We start from the raw sequence: 15,671 nt of genomic DNA on the forward strand, positions 1-15,671 counted from the left end.
TAAGAGGGGTCCGAGTATAATATTTTCACTCAGAAGGCAGTCCATATCTGGAACGAGCTGCCAGAGGAAACTATAAAGGCAGGGAAAATCACAGCATTTAAAAGACATTTGGATAGATATATGTATAGGAAAATCTTAGAAGGATAGGGTGGCCCAGAATGCTAACTTCGTCAGCATAGATCTGTATGATTCTGTGAACTAAATGGACTACACCATTGCCACTACGCTCCATCTAGCCCTTGCCCACCTGGAAAATAAAGACTCATATGTTCGAATGCTCTTCATAGACTTCTGTTTAGCATCTGATTAGGAAGTTGAACCTGTTGGGCCTAAACACTCTTCTCTGTAACTGGATCCTCAACAGGAAGACCTCAGACAGTCTGAATTGGAAGCAGCATGTCCAGCACCATCACACTGAACATGGGGGCCCCCCCAGGGCCGTTTACACTGCAGACTCACGACTGTGCATCAAGATACAGTTCTAATCACATCATCAAGTTCACTGGCAACACGACTGTGATAGGGCTCATCAGCAAGAACGATAAGTCACCTTACAGAATGGATGTGCAATCACTAATGGACTGATGCAGAGACAACATACACCTGAATGTCAACAAAACAAAGGAGATGGTGGTTGACTTCAGGAGATCCCAGGGGGACCACTCTCCATTGTCAAGGTAGTCAAGAACACCAAATTCCTTGGCGTGCACCTGGCAGAAGATATCTCCTGGTCCTTTAACACTAGATCCATTGCCAAGAAGGTCCAATGCCTCTACTTCAGCTGAGGTTGAGGAAAGTTCAGTCTCCACCCTTCACCCTCACTACATTCCACAGGGGATGCATTGAGAGCATCCTATGTAACTGCATCACTGCCTTGTTCGGGAACTGTACCATCTCAGAACGCAAGTCCCTGCAGTGAATAGTAAAGATGGCTGAGGGGATTATTGGGGTTTCTCTCCCTGCCATGATGGACATTTATAACAGCTGTTGTTTGCTGAAAGCCATAAACATTGTGAAGGATTCCACGCACCTCTCCCACAATCTGATCTCCCTTCTGCCATCCGGGAAGTGGTACTGAAGCATTCGGGCCTTCATGACCAGATTACGAGATAGCTTTTTCCCACAAGATGTGAGGCTTCTGAACTGCGGGGACACAGGGCTAGCATATGCAACATTTATAAGTGATGTGTTATTTATGATAAGTTATTTATAAAAAGTTTCTGAGGTAATTTATCCATGTAAATAACCAGCTCCACGGTCCAGAGAAATGCGATCTTGTTTTCACTGTACACTGCAAGGTTTATAGTGTGAACGACAAATAAACACAACTTGATTTGACATTACTGCCTTGCTGGAAATCCAGAGCAAGTTTTTATTATTTAGAGAATGATTCTTCAAGATTCTAACTTCTCAAGCTCTACAGAAAGATAACACCTGTATCCTTTTTTTCAGTTTCTGATTGGAGCCTTTTTTTTAAATTCTGAAAGACAAACAAATATCTTGGCATTTAGTCCCAGTAAGTTCCAATTCATTGACCCTTGGGCTGTTATAAACTCCTCAGTCTGCAGAGATTCTTTGCATCCCTAAATGACAGAGGTAATAGAAATGTGATTTAAAAAAAAAAAACACTGGAGTTATCCCCCTTGTGCTTCATTTATTTGTCAAAAATTGGCTTGTATCCTTTGCAAATGTAGGCCCAACACAAATGTCCATATCTTCTACCCAAGGATGAAGGTTAGCAATGCCCAAATCTTGAAGCCAACTAGCTGTTTTTCCTCTTTTAAAATTCTGGTTTGAACTCACTGATATTACACTATGTGCAATTCTTTTTAATCACATCAGAAATAAATGAGAAAGTGTTGTAAAAACTCAGATTTGACAAAGGGCTTTGACCTGAAACTTGTTTTATTTTCATAGGTACTGACTACTCTGCTGAGCGTTACCGATATGTTCAGTTTTTATTTCATATTTCCAGCATCTGCAGTTTCTTTATTTTTCATGACAATTCAATGAATAACAGTAAAACGCCTGGGATCTGGCACCTATGGATTGGTAGATGCCGGAAAAATTCATTTTCTGGTTGCGTGAGATTGCAAGTTGACCACTCGGGCACCAGTTTAAAACTTTCGTATTTTTTCACTTATTTATTTTCCGCAATTTTTTTTGCTGGTTGCTTGAGGATGTGGTTGCTTGAATTCTGGTAATGGGGATTTTACTGTAATTTGTTTTGGCATTGTTGAATTTACAAAATCTATGTCTGAAGTAGTTGTTTCTAATATCTGCATCCATTCTTTATTTTTGCAGATCAGTATTTGAATTGTGGGGTCAAGGAAGAACACATGAAGAGCTGCATAACTCACTGAGAAATTATCCTGCAGATAAAATTGTATGTATGCACAGGAACAACCGTTGTCTTGCACCTGTAGATGAAACTATCTGATTGGATTCAATTAACCATATTTATTTTCCTGCTTTAGATCCCGTACCTTCAGCATGGCTCAACATATCAGATAAAAGTGTACGCATTCAATAAAACTTTGTCACAGAATGAGAGGATTCAAAAGATTGATGTATGTATGAAATTGTTTTCGTTTCCCATCTCTCGTTTAATTTTGTGTCATGACAGAGTTCTGAGAATAACGTGTTTGAATGAGGTTTCCTCACTATTTTAGAGAGCAACTGTAATACTAAGTGTGGTTCTGTATCACATGTAAGAGAAATACATAAGAGAAACCCTAGTATTCAATAGATTAGGTGGTCAGTTGGATAATTTACAATTCATCTCAGCACATCTAAGGTTGCAGAGGGAGAGCCTAACTCAATGTAACTATTCTCAGTGATTTCAGAAGGAAATGTGAACATAAGATCAAGCTCTGTTTTGATGTTCTTCACTTTAGATCTTCACTAACATGTATCATTCACTTGGATAAAAAGAATAGGTTTCAGGTGGCATCTGTATTAGTGGAACAAGAGACAGACAGAAAATGTACTTGGCAAAATAGTTAAGGATTGCAGATTTTGTTATACTGCTGGAAATGTTACATTTTTATATGTCCATACACATCAAATAACTCCAAAAAATTCTTAAAAGTATTCTTTATAATTTTTCACCACAGTCCAATATGGAAGGAGAACTAACTAGCCATTTTCATGCCTGCTGCGTGACTGGGATCATTGTTTAGCCACCCCAGTGTGGTTGTAGTAAACATAACTCTGGGAATATCCTGTTGATGTCAGTTTCCACACCAGAGATGTCAACAAGTGTAAGCTTGTAGAAACACCATCACCTGAGTTACATATCATGGTGATTTGGACATTATTGCCAGTTAAATATTTTGTAAGTCCCTAACATGTCCATATCTAAATCTTGCGGAAATATAATCACCGCAAAGAAGCTGCAGACTTTTGTATTTCATGCCACAAAGATAGCAGTGATTTGAGAGGACGGCTCACAACTAGTTCTACAGATAACCTGGAATGGGAATTAATGCGACTATTACAGGACTGTCATAATCATGAGAAGTTGAAAAATAAATCTGGAAGATGTAAGAAAGACATTAAAGGGAACCCACCTTCTTGGTCTGGTTTAATGAACAGTGGTAACTGTTTAGAAAACAAACATTGAAGAGGTGATAAATCATTCTTTGATTCATGAGTAAAATTGAAATAGCCTAGTGCGTATCACGTAATTTGGAAGTTGGAACTACCAATCCAATTAAGGCAACACATAAAATTCAATTAAAAATCTGAATACTGAAAACAGCCTATTGATAATTCTTCAAAGAAAATCTGTACAAGTAGCTGATTTGTTAATGAAGCCCAATTATGTAACTATTGTTCAGGGACAAAGGAACTGTCCATTCCACTTTATCTGGCATACTTGTGACGTACTTGTGCTGGCAACACAAGAGACTGCAGATGCTAGAATCTTGAGGAAACAATGAGAGACAGGTGGGATTTAGCATGTCAGGCAACACCATGGAGAGAATTAGATAGTGTTTCGGGCCAGGACACTTCTTTGGGACTAAGGTGGAAAGGGAGATAAAAAGCATTATAAAGGAAGGAGGAAGGGCTCGGGAGGGGTCAAAAAGTAATATGTGGGAAGGTGAAACAGACGTTCTTTGCACCATGTATTGCTGGGTCTTAAAATACTTCAAGCAAATAGGAAAAGGCACTGCAAACAATGTTCCCTCTAATTTTTAGTAATCAGGGTACGCTAAAATCTTATGTTGTGCAAATTCTTTTCTTGTGACAAAAGTATATGTGCACTGAATGCTTGTGCAATGTAAATTTGAAATTGTTTCAAGATATTCCTTGCAGCTGAACGTTCATGACCTCGTGCTTCTTTTGAATCTGACATAGTGAATCAATATTTTTTCAATAAAAACTCAGTAAGCTATCTACAGAATTTGAAACAGGTCTTCGTAAATATAGCAACTGGATGTAATTTTTTAAATATACAGCAGAGTAGAGTAATAGGCCATTTAGGACCACGAGCCCATGCCGCCCAATTATACCCAATTAACTTACAACCCCAGTACACTTTGAATGCTGGGAGGAAACCAGAGCCCCCAGAGGAACCCCATGTAGACATGGGAAGAACATATAAACTCCTTACAGTCAATGTGGGATTCGAACCCCTGCCCCAATCGCTGGTGCTGTAACAGCTTTGCATGAACTGTGCTGGTTATTCATGTTATTGCTTTGGTTAGTAATTAAAGAATTCACAAGCAGGCAATATGTGGCTGAAAAAAAATTCACAGCAGCAGTAAATACAGGATTGATAAATCCCCAGTACCAGATGAGTTATAACTCGAGTCACTACATAAACTTTACAATATGATGACATGGCTACAGCTGTGATGCAGCTGTACAAACCAGAACAGAAAGTTGAGGTGTCATAAATTAGTGATGTGCAAATGTGGTATTTGAAAAACTGTCTAGCTAGTTAACAGAAAGTTAGCTAAGAGATTATTTTCAATAAGTAGTCATTAATTCCTACATTATTTTAGGCAACTAACCTTTTGTGCGCTCATTAATTTCCTTTGGTGCTGGTTGCAAAATGTGTGTGCGTACGCACACGTACAGTTAGAGCAGTGATCCTCCACTCACAGACCACTTTAAGTAATCCCTATGCCATCGGTGCTCTGTGATTAGTAAGGGATTGCTTAGGTGGTCTGTGAGTGGGAAGGGAAGGTTGAGAATCACTGCTCTAGACCCAATTGTTACTGAAATATTTTGCTTGCGAAAAATTGTCATTGGCCCATTTTCTTTAGTGTTATGAAACTCTGCACCTAATAAGTCCATTAGGTACAATTAAACAGTGGCTTTCCACCCACATACCACCTTAAGCAATCTCTTACTAATCACAGAGCACCTTTGGCAATGGGAATACTTAGTGGTATGTGAATGAAAAGAAAAAGGTTGAGAACCACTGGCTTAGAGGGAACAGTGTTGCCAATAATTTTCATATTCTAAGAATTAAAAGAAAGCGAGTGGAGGGAAGGGAGATCTAATCTGATGAATTCAGTATCAATTGCATAAGAAAATATACCAAACATGCATAACAAACAATTTTCTTCCCTGAAGTGCCCTGCATAAACTGTAGAAAAGCATTTTTATTTTCTTTCTTTGTGCTTAAAATGTATTTGCAAATCTGAAGGATGTCATGTTTCTATGTCTAGAACCATGGAAAGTAAGGTGACTATAACAGCACTACTTCAAACATATTGAAATCATAAATTAATTTAATTGTATTTAACAAGTTAATAAAATACTTGTTCTATCCAATAACTTTATGTCTGTGTGCATGTGATATTATTTTAACTTTATTTCATGTGTTATACAGGATTTAGGATTTTTGCCATTTCAAGGAACAGTGAAACTAAAGAATCCAGAACATGTGTTCTGGTTACTTGAAGACTATGGTACAGATCCAAACAATGCTCCAGAGAAGCCCTTTTGTATTTATTTTGGAAGATGGGTGAGATTTAGAGAAATATTAATATCATTAAACCTTTATATTCCTATGAAAATGAACAGATATAAGCCAAAAAATGTCAATAATTTCAACCAAATCAGTGGTGAATTCGTTGGTCAAGCAAACTGGCAGGAGGATTCCTCATTGTCCTTTTTACCTAACTTGAATGGGAGGTCTCCAGGATTCCCACAGTGATTTCTGGTAGATATGCCTGTGCATCCAGAGTTCAGCACTGGTTAACATTACCAGTGCTCTGCTAAGAGAATGCTGCACTGGTTGAAATGTAGTGTTTTGGATGAGGTTAAACTGATTCCATGTCAAGTGGACATAAACTTTATTACACGATAGTTTCAAAGAGCATGTAAGGTATCCCCAGAATCGTGGTGCATAATTCGAGCTAAAACTTCACAATTGATTATTTGGCAATTATTTAAGTTTGAGAGTCTAGCCATCTGCCCTTTATATCTAACAGCATTATTAATGCTGGGTCACTCATTTTCAATAATCTAATTACAGTTGGCATGACAACTGGACCAGCCACATAACTACAAGAGCATGTCAGAGGCTGGAAGCAGCAAGTGACTTGTCTCCTGACATCCCAATGCCTTTCTGCTATCTAATCTCCCCATTTAAACGTACTCAATACCATCTGGACAAAGCATCCATCTTAATTGGAACCTATACACCTTCTGAACCATTCATTCCCTCCACCATTGGTGCACCATAGTTGCATTGTTTACCATCTACAAGTGCATGTCATTTACTAACCAAGGCTACTCTGACAACCTCTCCCAAATCTGCAACTTCTTTCACAAACAAGGACAAAACCATCAAATGAATGGGAAAAGCTTGACCTGAAGGTTGCCTTTCAAGTCACACACCTCTCTGACTGGAAATATATGACCACTCATTGGGTTGGTGTAAATTCTGAAAGTCCCAACCCTAAAGTCTCTTGAAATAACCTTCACTGGAAGAACTGCAGTGATTCAAGATAGTGGCTTATCACAATTAGTAAATGGGCAATTGGGTAATGGCTAGATCTCATTGGCCACCACCATCTTAAGCAATCCTTTCATAGAGCCTGCAATGGCTATCTTGAGCTCTCAGTTGCATGCAATTTCAACTTCACTTTCCATTGATCTATCTGTTCTCAACCTTCTCCACTAACATGGTGAGGCCATACGCCATACTTTGTATTCCGCTTGGGTAGTCAACAACTCAATGGTCGTAATATTGAATTTTCCAATTTCAGGTAACCTGCACTCCCTCTGTTCCTTTGCCTCTTCTTTCTATAGCATTACCTGGCATCCAAGTGACATGAGAAAGAGAAGCAAAAGAAAGTTCCTTCAGAGATACTGAGTATCCATGGAATCGCTTCCAGTGTTAGTGTGCCATCTGCAATCGCACAGCCTCCTGTTTGATCCTTTGGCAAACCTGAGCTTCTAGATTTGAATCTCCAGTATAATCAGGAAGCTTTCAGTACCTGAGGTCTTATCAGGAGTCCCTTCTTACCCTCAGCATCCTCTCGAATCTCAGTTCCGATACCTGGTTCACACAAGCCAGTTGCCCATAGCCTGTGGGTGTACCAGCCGCTGACCCCTACCCTGGTCTGCTGCTGTGGTCTTGTTTGCTGTTTGTCTGCCAGCTTCTCCTTCTCAGCTGGGGTTGTTCTTCTCTGGTCCCCTGCACCAGTCCTTTGCTTTCCCTGGAGTGTGTTACCGCTTGTTGTCTGCTGTCAAGCATGGGCACTGCCATCTTGGGCATGTTTGTCTGGTTTTCAAGATGTTAAAAAAAGTTGGCCCCTTTAATAGGCAATAGTCTGTATGGGGATTTCGGCATTATGACCAGATAGTAGGGCGCCATGGAGGAGCGCTGCGTTTCTGCACCCAGGTCTGCACCAGCAATAGCACTGTCTTTACAGCAGCTCCAGTGTTTGTTTCTACTTATCAGCTTCTTTACTGACAAATTCCTGTATCAGCAGCTTCTTGTGAGTCCACCTTCCAGCAGCTCCACCCCACCCCCTTCCAATTTTCTTTCCTCTGTTATCTGTCTACCTATCACCAATTAATTGCTGCCACTAAACTCCAGCCCTCTCCCACCTGTTTCCATCTGCCTATCATTCCTCTCTTCACCTCATTCCACTTATTGCTTTTCAGACCCTGCCTAACATCTCCTTCTCATCTCTTTATAATGGCTACCTGGCCCTGCGCTCTCAGTCCTGATGCAGGGTCTCGACCCAAGATGGTCAACCATCCCTCTGCCTGACTTGCTGAGTTCCTCCAGTCGCTTGCTTTTTGCTAGCAAGTGGCCATTCCAGCAGCACATACTGTGATAGTACAGATTCTATCACCAATGTGGATACATACAGATGACTGTGATTGGCTGAGAGTGTAGCCACACCTACTGGCAGGTCTTAAAGGATGGCTCCGAGCCAGACCAGGTCATTCTGGACTGGTCGACCTACTTGTGATATGCTCCAGTCTTTTAGTTAATAAAAGCCTTGGTTTGGATCAACAAGTCTTTGGTTTTTTCGACGCGCTCGACTCATACCTTTTGGAAAAAAAAGAACATAAATAAAATGTATCCACTCTGTAGAGAGATGGTAAGTTCAGCAATTTGTTTGAAGCTTGGAAAGTAACTTGGAGAATTAAGCAAATGTTCATTCTGTTTCCTACATAGATTGCTGATGGTCAAAGGGAGCTAATCAACTTGTACAGTGTGAAGAAACGTCACTTCATTGGTAATACCAGCATGGATGCCTGTCTTTCCTTTCTTATGGCAAACCATGCTAAAGCAGGAGCTAACGACTTGGTATTTGATCCATTTGTGGGAACTGGTAAGGAAGGTCCTGAAGGTCAGGCTCACTCTCTGTCAATTTGTTGATGTTCACAAACATCCAAAGTAACTCAGCACCAAAAAAAAACAGTAAAACCCCTGATATCTGGCACTTATGGAGAATGGTAGATGCCGGATAAGTGAATTTTTCAGTTGCTGGAGATGGTATGTTGTTTGGATTGGCAAACTGCCGGGGAGGCACCAGTTTTAAACTCGTATTTGTTACCTATTTATTTTGCGCAATTTATTTGCTGGTTGCTTGAATTCCAGATAACAGGAATTTTACTGTATTTCGTCAGGAAGTCTGACAAACGAGAGCAAATGCACACAGATTCCCCAGTATGAGGAAAACAGACAGGACTCCATAATTAGCTGCTGAGTGGCAGGTTCCAATTCAGCCATTGCCTAGAAACAGCCCAGTTATCAGCCTAACTGCCAGCAGATCTGTGTGAATTTTGGCAGATGTGCCTGGTTATTTTCAAATCTCCAATGATAATTAAAATCAGAAGTAATACCTTGTACTCATGTGCATAGTATTAGTGAGGTTGTTTGAGACTTATCTCACTGAAAAATTCTCTTGTAACTTTCTTGCCTGCTTAGTTGGTATGAAAGGCAACTCCATGAAAATTACAAACAAATGCAAATTCTAGAATTCTGAAATAAAAATCCAAACTGCTGCAAGCATGTGGCAGATCAAATGGCATCCTTGAAAAAATAAAGAAATTTGAGGTTTGATGGTGAAGACTGTTCATCTTAACAGAGGAGGATAAAAGTAACTTTTTAAGTTGCAGTATAGAGTGTGGTAGAGATAGATAGGACAAGGAGATATCTCCAATAGGATGATATAGATTCTTAAATGATACAGCATTGTAACAGGCCCTTCATTCCAACTTGTCCACGCCGACCAATATGTTGCACCCACACTCATCCCACTTGTGTGCATTTGACCTAGATCCCACTAAACCTATCCTGTCCATATTTCCATCCAATATTTTTCTTAAACATTTCAAAAGTACATGGATCAACCACCTCCTCCATCAGCCTGTTTCATACACTTACCACCATCTGTGTAAAAATGTTATCCTCAGGTTCCTGTTAAATCTCTCCCCCTCACTTTAAACCCATGTCCTCTGCTTATCAATTCCCCTACTCCAGGCAAAAGACTATCTGCATTCATCTAATCTATTCCTTTCCTGATTTTGTCTCGCTCTATGAGGTCATTCAAGTGGACCCATTTCAATTTGCCTATAGAAGAAACTGTTCCACTGAAAATACAATAGCCTTGTCCCTTCATTCCATCCTGATCCAACTAGAGAACAATGCTGTTTAGTGACCAGCTCTATTAAACATGATCACTCCCCAGAGACTGGTGGAGAATCTATCCTTGTTGAGACTCAACATCCCTCTCTGTAACTGGATTGAAAGACCACAGTCTGTCCAGGTCAGTACAGAATGTTGAGCACCATCAAGCTGAGTGCTGGCGTACCTCAGGGCTGTGTGCTCAGCCTGCTACTGTTCACAACTGCATTGCCAGATCCAGCTCTAACAGTGTCATCAAATTCAAAGATGACCCAACAATAATTGACCTCATCAGCATCAACGAAACGTCGCACTTCAGAGAAGAGGTGGAAAATCTTGTTAAATGATGTGAGCGTAACAACCTGAGTCTCAATGCGGAGAAGATGAAGGAGATGATCATGGACCAGGACCAGGAATGACCACATTCCACTACACATCAACAATGTGGACAATACAAAGGAGATGATCATGGACCAGGACCAGGAATGACCACATTCCACTACACATCAACAACTCTGTACTAGATAAAGTGAGAGCACCGTTCTTTGGACTTCACTTAACTAGTGACATATAATGGGCTCCCAACATCTCCTCACTTGTCAGGAAGGCACAACAGTGCCTCACAAAATGAAATCTGGCAAGGTTACCGGCTACCATTATGTTAGCTTTCTATAGGAGCTTTATCCAAAGCATTCTGGTGTGATATGGTTAATGCAGAGAAATGGATCAGAGGTCAATCCACAGGAGCATAAATGGGCAGAGAGGATCGCTGAAGTCTCCCTTCCCCCCCCTCCCCCCATCAACATGATCTACTGAGATTGTTGTCTGAAGAGAGCGCACAAAATCATTGGGGATCCTTTCCACCCTGCACACAGTATCTTTCAGCTGCTCCCATCGGGAAAGAAAATCAGGAGTATGAGAGCCAGCACCACCAGGCTGAGGAACAGTTTCTTCCCGAGGGCAGTGAGAATGATACTAGAGCACTTGGTTTCATCAGGTTGTACTTGGACAATCAAATGACAATAAACTTAACATGACTTGATTAAACCAAGTGGCACACCACTAGTCAAAGGTCTTCAGTCCGAAAAACAGCCTTCCACCCTTTGCTTTCTTCCATGAAGCCAATTTTATATCCAGTCTCATCTGGTATCCCATGTAATCTAACCTTTTAGAGCAGCCTAGTGTGTGGAACCTTGTTGAATGCCTTGCTGAAATCCATATAGACAACAACAATGGCTCGGCCCTCATCACCATTGTACAAGTACAATGTTCTCCAGTCCTCAGTGCAAAACCCGCAGATACACAACCAGACATAACACACATAAAGGCAAACTAGACATATGCTGGACAAGTATTCATCAATACCAACAAATAAATAAATAAATATTGTTTATGAATATGTGAGTCTCTGATACTCCTGTATTCTCTTTCCTGGTGGGAGCAGCTGAAAGATACTGTGTGCAGGGTGGAAGGGATCCTCAATGATTCGGTCACTGATGTGTAGAAGGGAAAAGTTCAGTGGTTTCAAAGAGCAACGTACCTGGACATAGGCTGAACACAGGAAGGGTCTTTATTAAAACACGCGTGGGGATCAGAATAAGGATAACGCACACTATTCTCTCAATCACAAAACACAGTATATTCAGTCATATTGGACTTAACACCACCGATACTAGCAACTGTGTACAGACTTACAAGTACAGTACAACCCAGTCACATCAGACTTAACACTACCAATACTAGCAAAGGTGTACAGACATATAACAACCAAGGATTACAATACGCTACCTGCCATTCTTTGTCTAACATGAGAATGGCTCCAATGCTATCTAACAGCCATCATTCCTGTGTAGTGCACACCTTACCAATGACTTCTCCAGCGTTGTCTGCTGTTCGCGACTTTAAGTGGAGCAGTGTTCATCTTTGGACCAAAGAGGAAGAGCTACTGCAGTAGTGGACTTTATAGTACAGTGAGCTGGAGGGTCTGGGCCAGGTAATCACTAGGTGATTAAAGGGGCTCGTGGTCAGGTGTGCACCAATGAGTGGGCAGAGTCCAACCTTGATTGGCAGGTGCTGCATCTTCTGACTCGATTCCACGTGGAAAGGTCATGTAACCCTTATCCACATTCCCACCAGGTTCCAGATGGAGAAGCCACATGGCCCTCCATAATCCACACTTTCACCAGGTTCCAGGCAGAGAGGTCACATGAGCCTCACAGTCCACACTACTTTCCACCCCTTGTAAGTCACACCACTTGTCAATTATTAAAAAACAATATAAAGGTTAATACATTGTTACAGTGCAAGTGACTGGTGAATAAACATAGGCACAACAGAAGGGTGAAGATATTGTTTCAGAAAATGACAATGGTTTACCACAGGGGTGGCCACACTTCCATAATGTAAGAGCCATATACGATGAACTTCAGATGTTTGAGAGCCCCAAGACATTAAAAAATATTACATTCAAATTTTTACTCACCACCCTTTTGTTACAAAAATTTTATCTATTAAGAAATACATCTATGAAATAATATCTATTCTTTTAGACTGATAATTTGTATTAGTTTCAATAATTTAAAAAATACACATACCATATAGACCCATGTAATAGTTATATTTTGTGGACCAATTTTTAGGGTAAAATTTAGGTGGTCAACTATTGCACATATTCTACTTTTGACTGCAGTAAGACTTGCATTGTTTAAGGCGTCGGGAGATCAGATGGGTAGGTGGCTCGGGCATCAGGAACTTGGTTGGGCGGATGGCTGGATAATACTCTCAAAAACCTTATCAATTCACGGTATCTGTCCTAGCCTCAGAAGCATTCCCAAAATGCACCACCTCACATTTATCTGGATTAAACTCTATTTGCCATTTCTCAGTCTACATCAGTATCACTAGGACTACCCTCCAGACCTTCAGAAACTCCACTAATCTTCCGGTCAGGATTGATGGGACTGCTCCAAGAACTGCACAGGTTTGATCAGCTGGATAGACTTCTTTTGTGTTATAAGGAAATATGTTTGCATGTTGATGCCAAATCTTTTGAAGAGATGTTGCTGGAGGGAAGCTTGTGGAGAAATGGAACAAATCAGACAGCAGTTTCCTGGTTTCCATGTTTAACTATGTATCTGTCAGCAATGTCATCTTAGGATTTACTCCTTGTATTGAATGTGGATTGCCTCAGCGTTGTTGAGACAGCTTTACACAATTCATCAAGCCTCTGTTCGATCATGAAAGATTTAGCAATTCAATCCACCTAGTTCTTAGTTTATTTTCATTAGTTTGACTATTTTTCATCTGAGACATTAATATCAATTTTCAAATTTCGGAAATACTATCCAATTGGGTTTTTTTTAGGAATACAGTTTTTAGGGTTTCTTCACAATTTCAGTGAAAGTTGAGGCAAATTGGATGAATTTCAGTATAATGTTCTATAAAAACAGGTCATGTTACATAGTCATGTTTTGTTTTATCCAGGCAGTCTTCTTGTCGCTTGTGCCTGTTTTGGAGCATATGTATGTGGGACAGATATTGACTACAACATTATTCATGGACGAGGTAAGAACCAAGTCTTCTCTTTTAGCATTGGTTAAACTTCTGTGTGTAATAGATCTTCACTGTTGTCTTCCCTGCAAATAACAACAAGCTACCTCTGCCATAACTGGGAAATTGGTCTAATTACATTTTTCCACATTGATACAAGTCAAATGAACCAATTTTTAAATTGGATTGTTACAGGAATGCTCATTTCTGAGTATCTTTGAAATTTAAATTAATGTCCCAAGGCAGTCCACAGAAAAAGATAGACACAAGAGACTGCAGATGTTGAAATCTGGAGCAAAAACAGTTGTTGGAGGAACTTAACGAGTTGTGCTGCATCTATTGGCTAAGGAATTGCTGGCATTTAATTTTACAAAGGAAAACCGATGTGATTTTGGATAGAGATTACTGTAGGCAGTTCTGGATTAAGATATTGCGGGGCCTGTAGCATTTATTTTAAAGGGGCCCTAAATTGTGCCGGTTGGCGCATGCACGGTGAGGGGGAAGTGTGGTGATGGTGGCGTCCCCCTGAGAGAGTTTCTGATGCTGACCCTGCATGTCCATTTTGGTAAGTTTGAAAAAGTCTTAATAATTCTTAACAAAATTATGCTAGCTTTCTCAGATCGCTATATATTTAGTGATTACTTGTGGCCTATTGAGGGAGCATAGCGCCTATGGTAAGCATTGAAATTTCGCCACTCCCCTATGTTAAAACTTACTTCCATATTTTGTTAAAACAAAACTTAAATTACGGCAGCGGCTGGCTCAATGCAGGCGGAATAGCCTTCTTCATTACCCACAGTCCCTGCATTCAGCTGGAATCACTTTGCATTTCTGTGACACAGTGTTGCTGGCAGAGCAGTTCCAGCTGCTTGGGGGGGAATTATGGGTAACAAAGATGGCCATTGCTCCCGCATTGAGCCATCGCCATGAGCTGCCGGAGCGGTGCTCTGGTGAACTCCAGTAGCACTGTACCCCTGTTGCCACGTTGCAAGTTAGATGGGGGGGGGGGGGGGGGGGGCGGGGCAGTGAACAGCCGGGGGCTCAATGGGGGAGTGGACAGGCAGCTAGGAGGAGGGAGTGGGTGGGTGGGCAGACAGCCGGGGCGAGGAGCTAAGCGGTTGAGTAAGGCGAGGACAGTGGACCCCCCTTTAAGGTTAGTGATTTTAGCCAATTATCACCTTTAATCAGGGTTATTAACACAGGCTATCAGTGTGGTATTTCATAGCCATTGCACAAAGATGAAAATGTTTCTCATAATTCATAGTACATAAATGTGAGGCCCTTGAAAATCTGGGGCCTGTAGCATTTACTACTTTCTCTACGACGTTAATCTGTCCCTGACTGTTGGTAAGTGAAGGCTTGATTCAATGTTACTTTTCTTGCCTCTGAGCCACAAGGTTGTGAATTTAGACCCCTTTTCAGGACTTATTTCAACCAGATGGTATGTTCTTCAATACAGCACTGAGGAAGAACAGTGCAACTGAAAGTGTGATCTGTGTTGGAGTTTCATAATGAATCCTCATTGATGACGACGGAGTTCTGCTGCTTTTTGTGCAAGTTGAAGGACATTTATTCATGTCCTAAATATGCTCTTGCCTTGGGTGTTTTACATGGCAATTTCATATGGCAGTTAAACATTTACCCTATTACTGTTTGTTAGTATTTACTGTTGGCCAAATCAGATAAAGGCAGCAATTTTTTTAATCTCTGAAGAATATTAGTAATTCAAATATATTTTTCACAAGAATTCTGTAGATTTCTCTCTACATAAGATTGTAAATTTTCATTCCATTTATATTTATATTCATCAGTTGTACTAGAATTTAGCCTTGATTTTGAATCAGCTCGGTCCTCTGATTATCTAGAACATAGCCATGCTATCATAAACAACAGATTACCTGGTCATTAATCGAACTTTTGTCCCGGTGATTTCACCTTGCCTATTTTGATGAGCAATGATTATACTGATCATGAATAGACAAGTAATTGATTAGCTGGAAAGCATTTT

The 15,671-nt window shown here is 40.6% G+C and overlaps 1 protein-coding gene across 12 annotated transcripts in view; it reads left to right on the forward strand.

Annotated features, from left to right (window-relative positions):
* Positions 1–15,671, forward strand: part of trmt11 (tRNA methyltransferase 11 homolog) — a 214,680-nt gene that overhangs the window by 33,588 nt on the left and 165,421 nt on the right. For all 12 annotated transcript variants that reach the window (XR_011340616.1, XR_011340619.1, XR_011340618.1 and 9 more), the window contains 5 exons: positions 2,305–2,386; positions 2,478–2,570; positions 5,849–5,983; positions 8,660–8,816; positions 13,598–13,678. Coding sequence is in view for 9 of the 12 variants with exons in the window: in XM_069886950.1 (XP_069743051.1) it covers positions 2,305–2,386; positions 2,478–2,570; positions 5,849–5,983; positions 8,660–8,816; positions 13,598–13,678 (548 nt within the window). In the remaining 3 variants the exon portion in view is untranslated. The remainder of the gene's footprint in view (positions 1–2,304; positions 2,387–2,477; positions 2,571–5,848; positions 5,984–8,659; positions 8,817–13,597; positions 13,679–15,671) is intronic.

Source organism: Narcine bancroftii, chromosome 6 (assembly GCF_036971445.1).
Source record: "Narcine bancroftii isolate sNarBan1 chromosome 6, sNarBan1.hap1, whole genome shotgun sequence".
Taxonomy (NCBI): Eukaryota; Metazoa; Chordata; class Chondrichthyes; order Torpediniformes; family Narcinidae; genus Narcine; species Narcine bancroftii.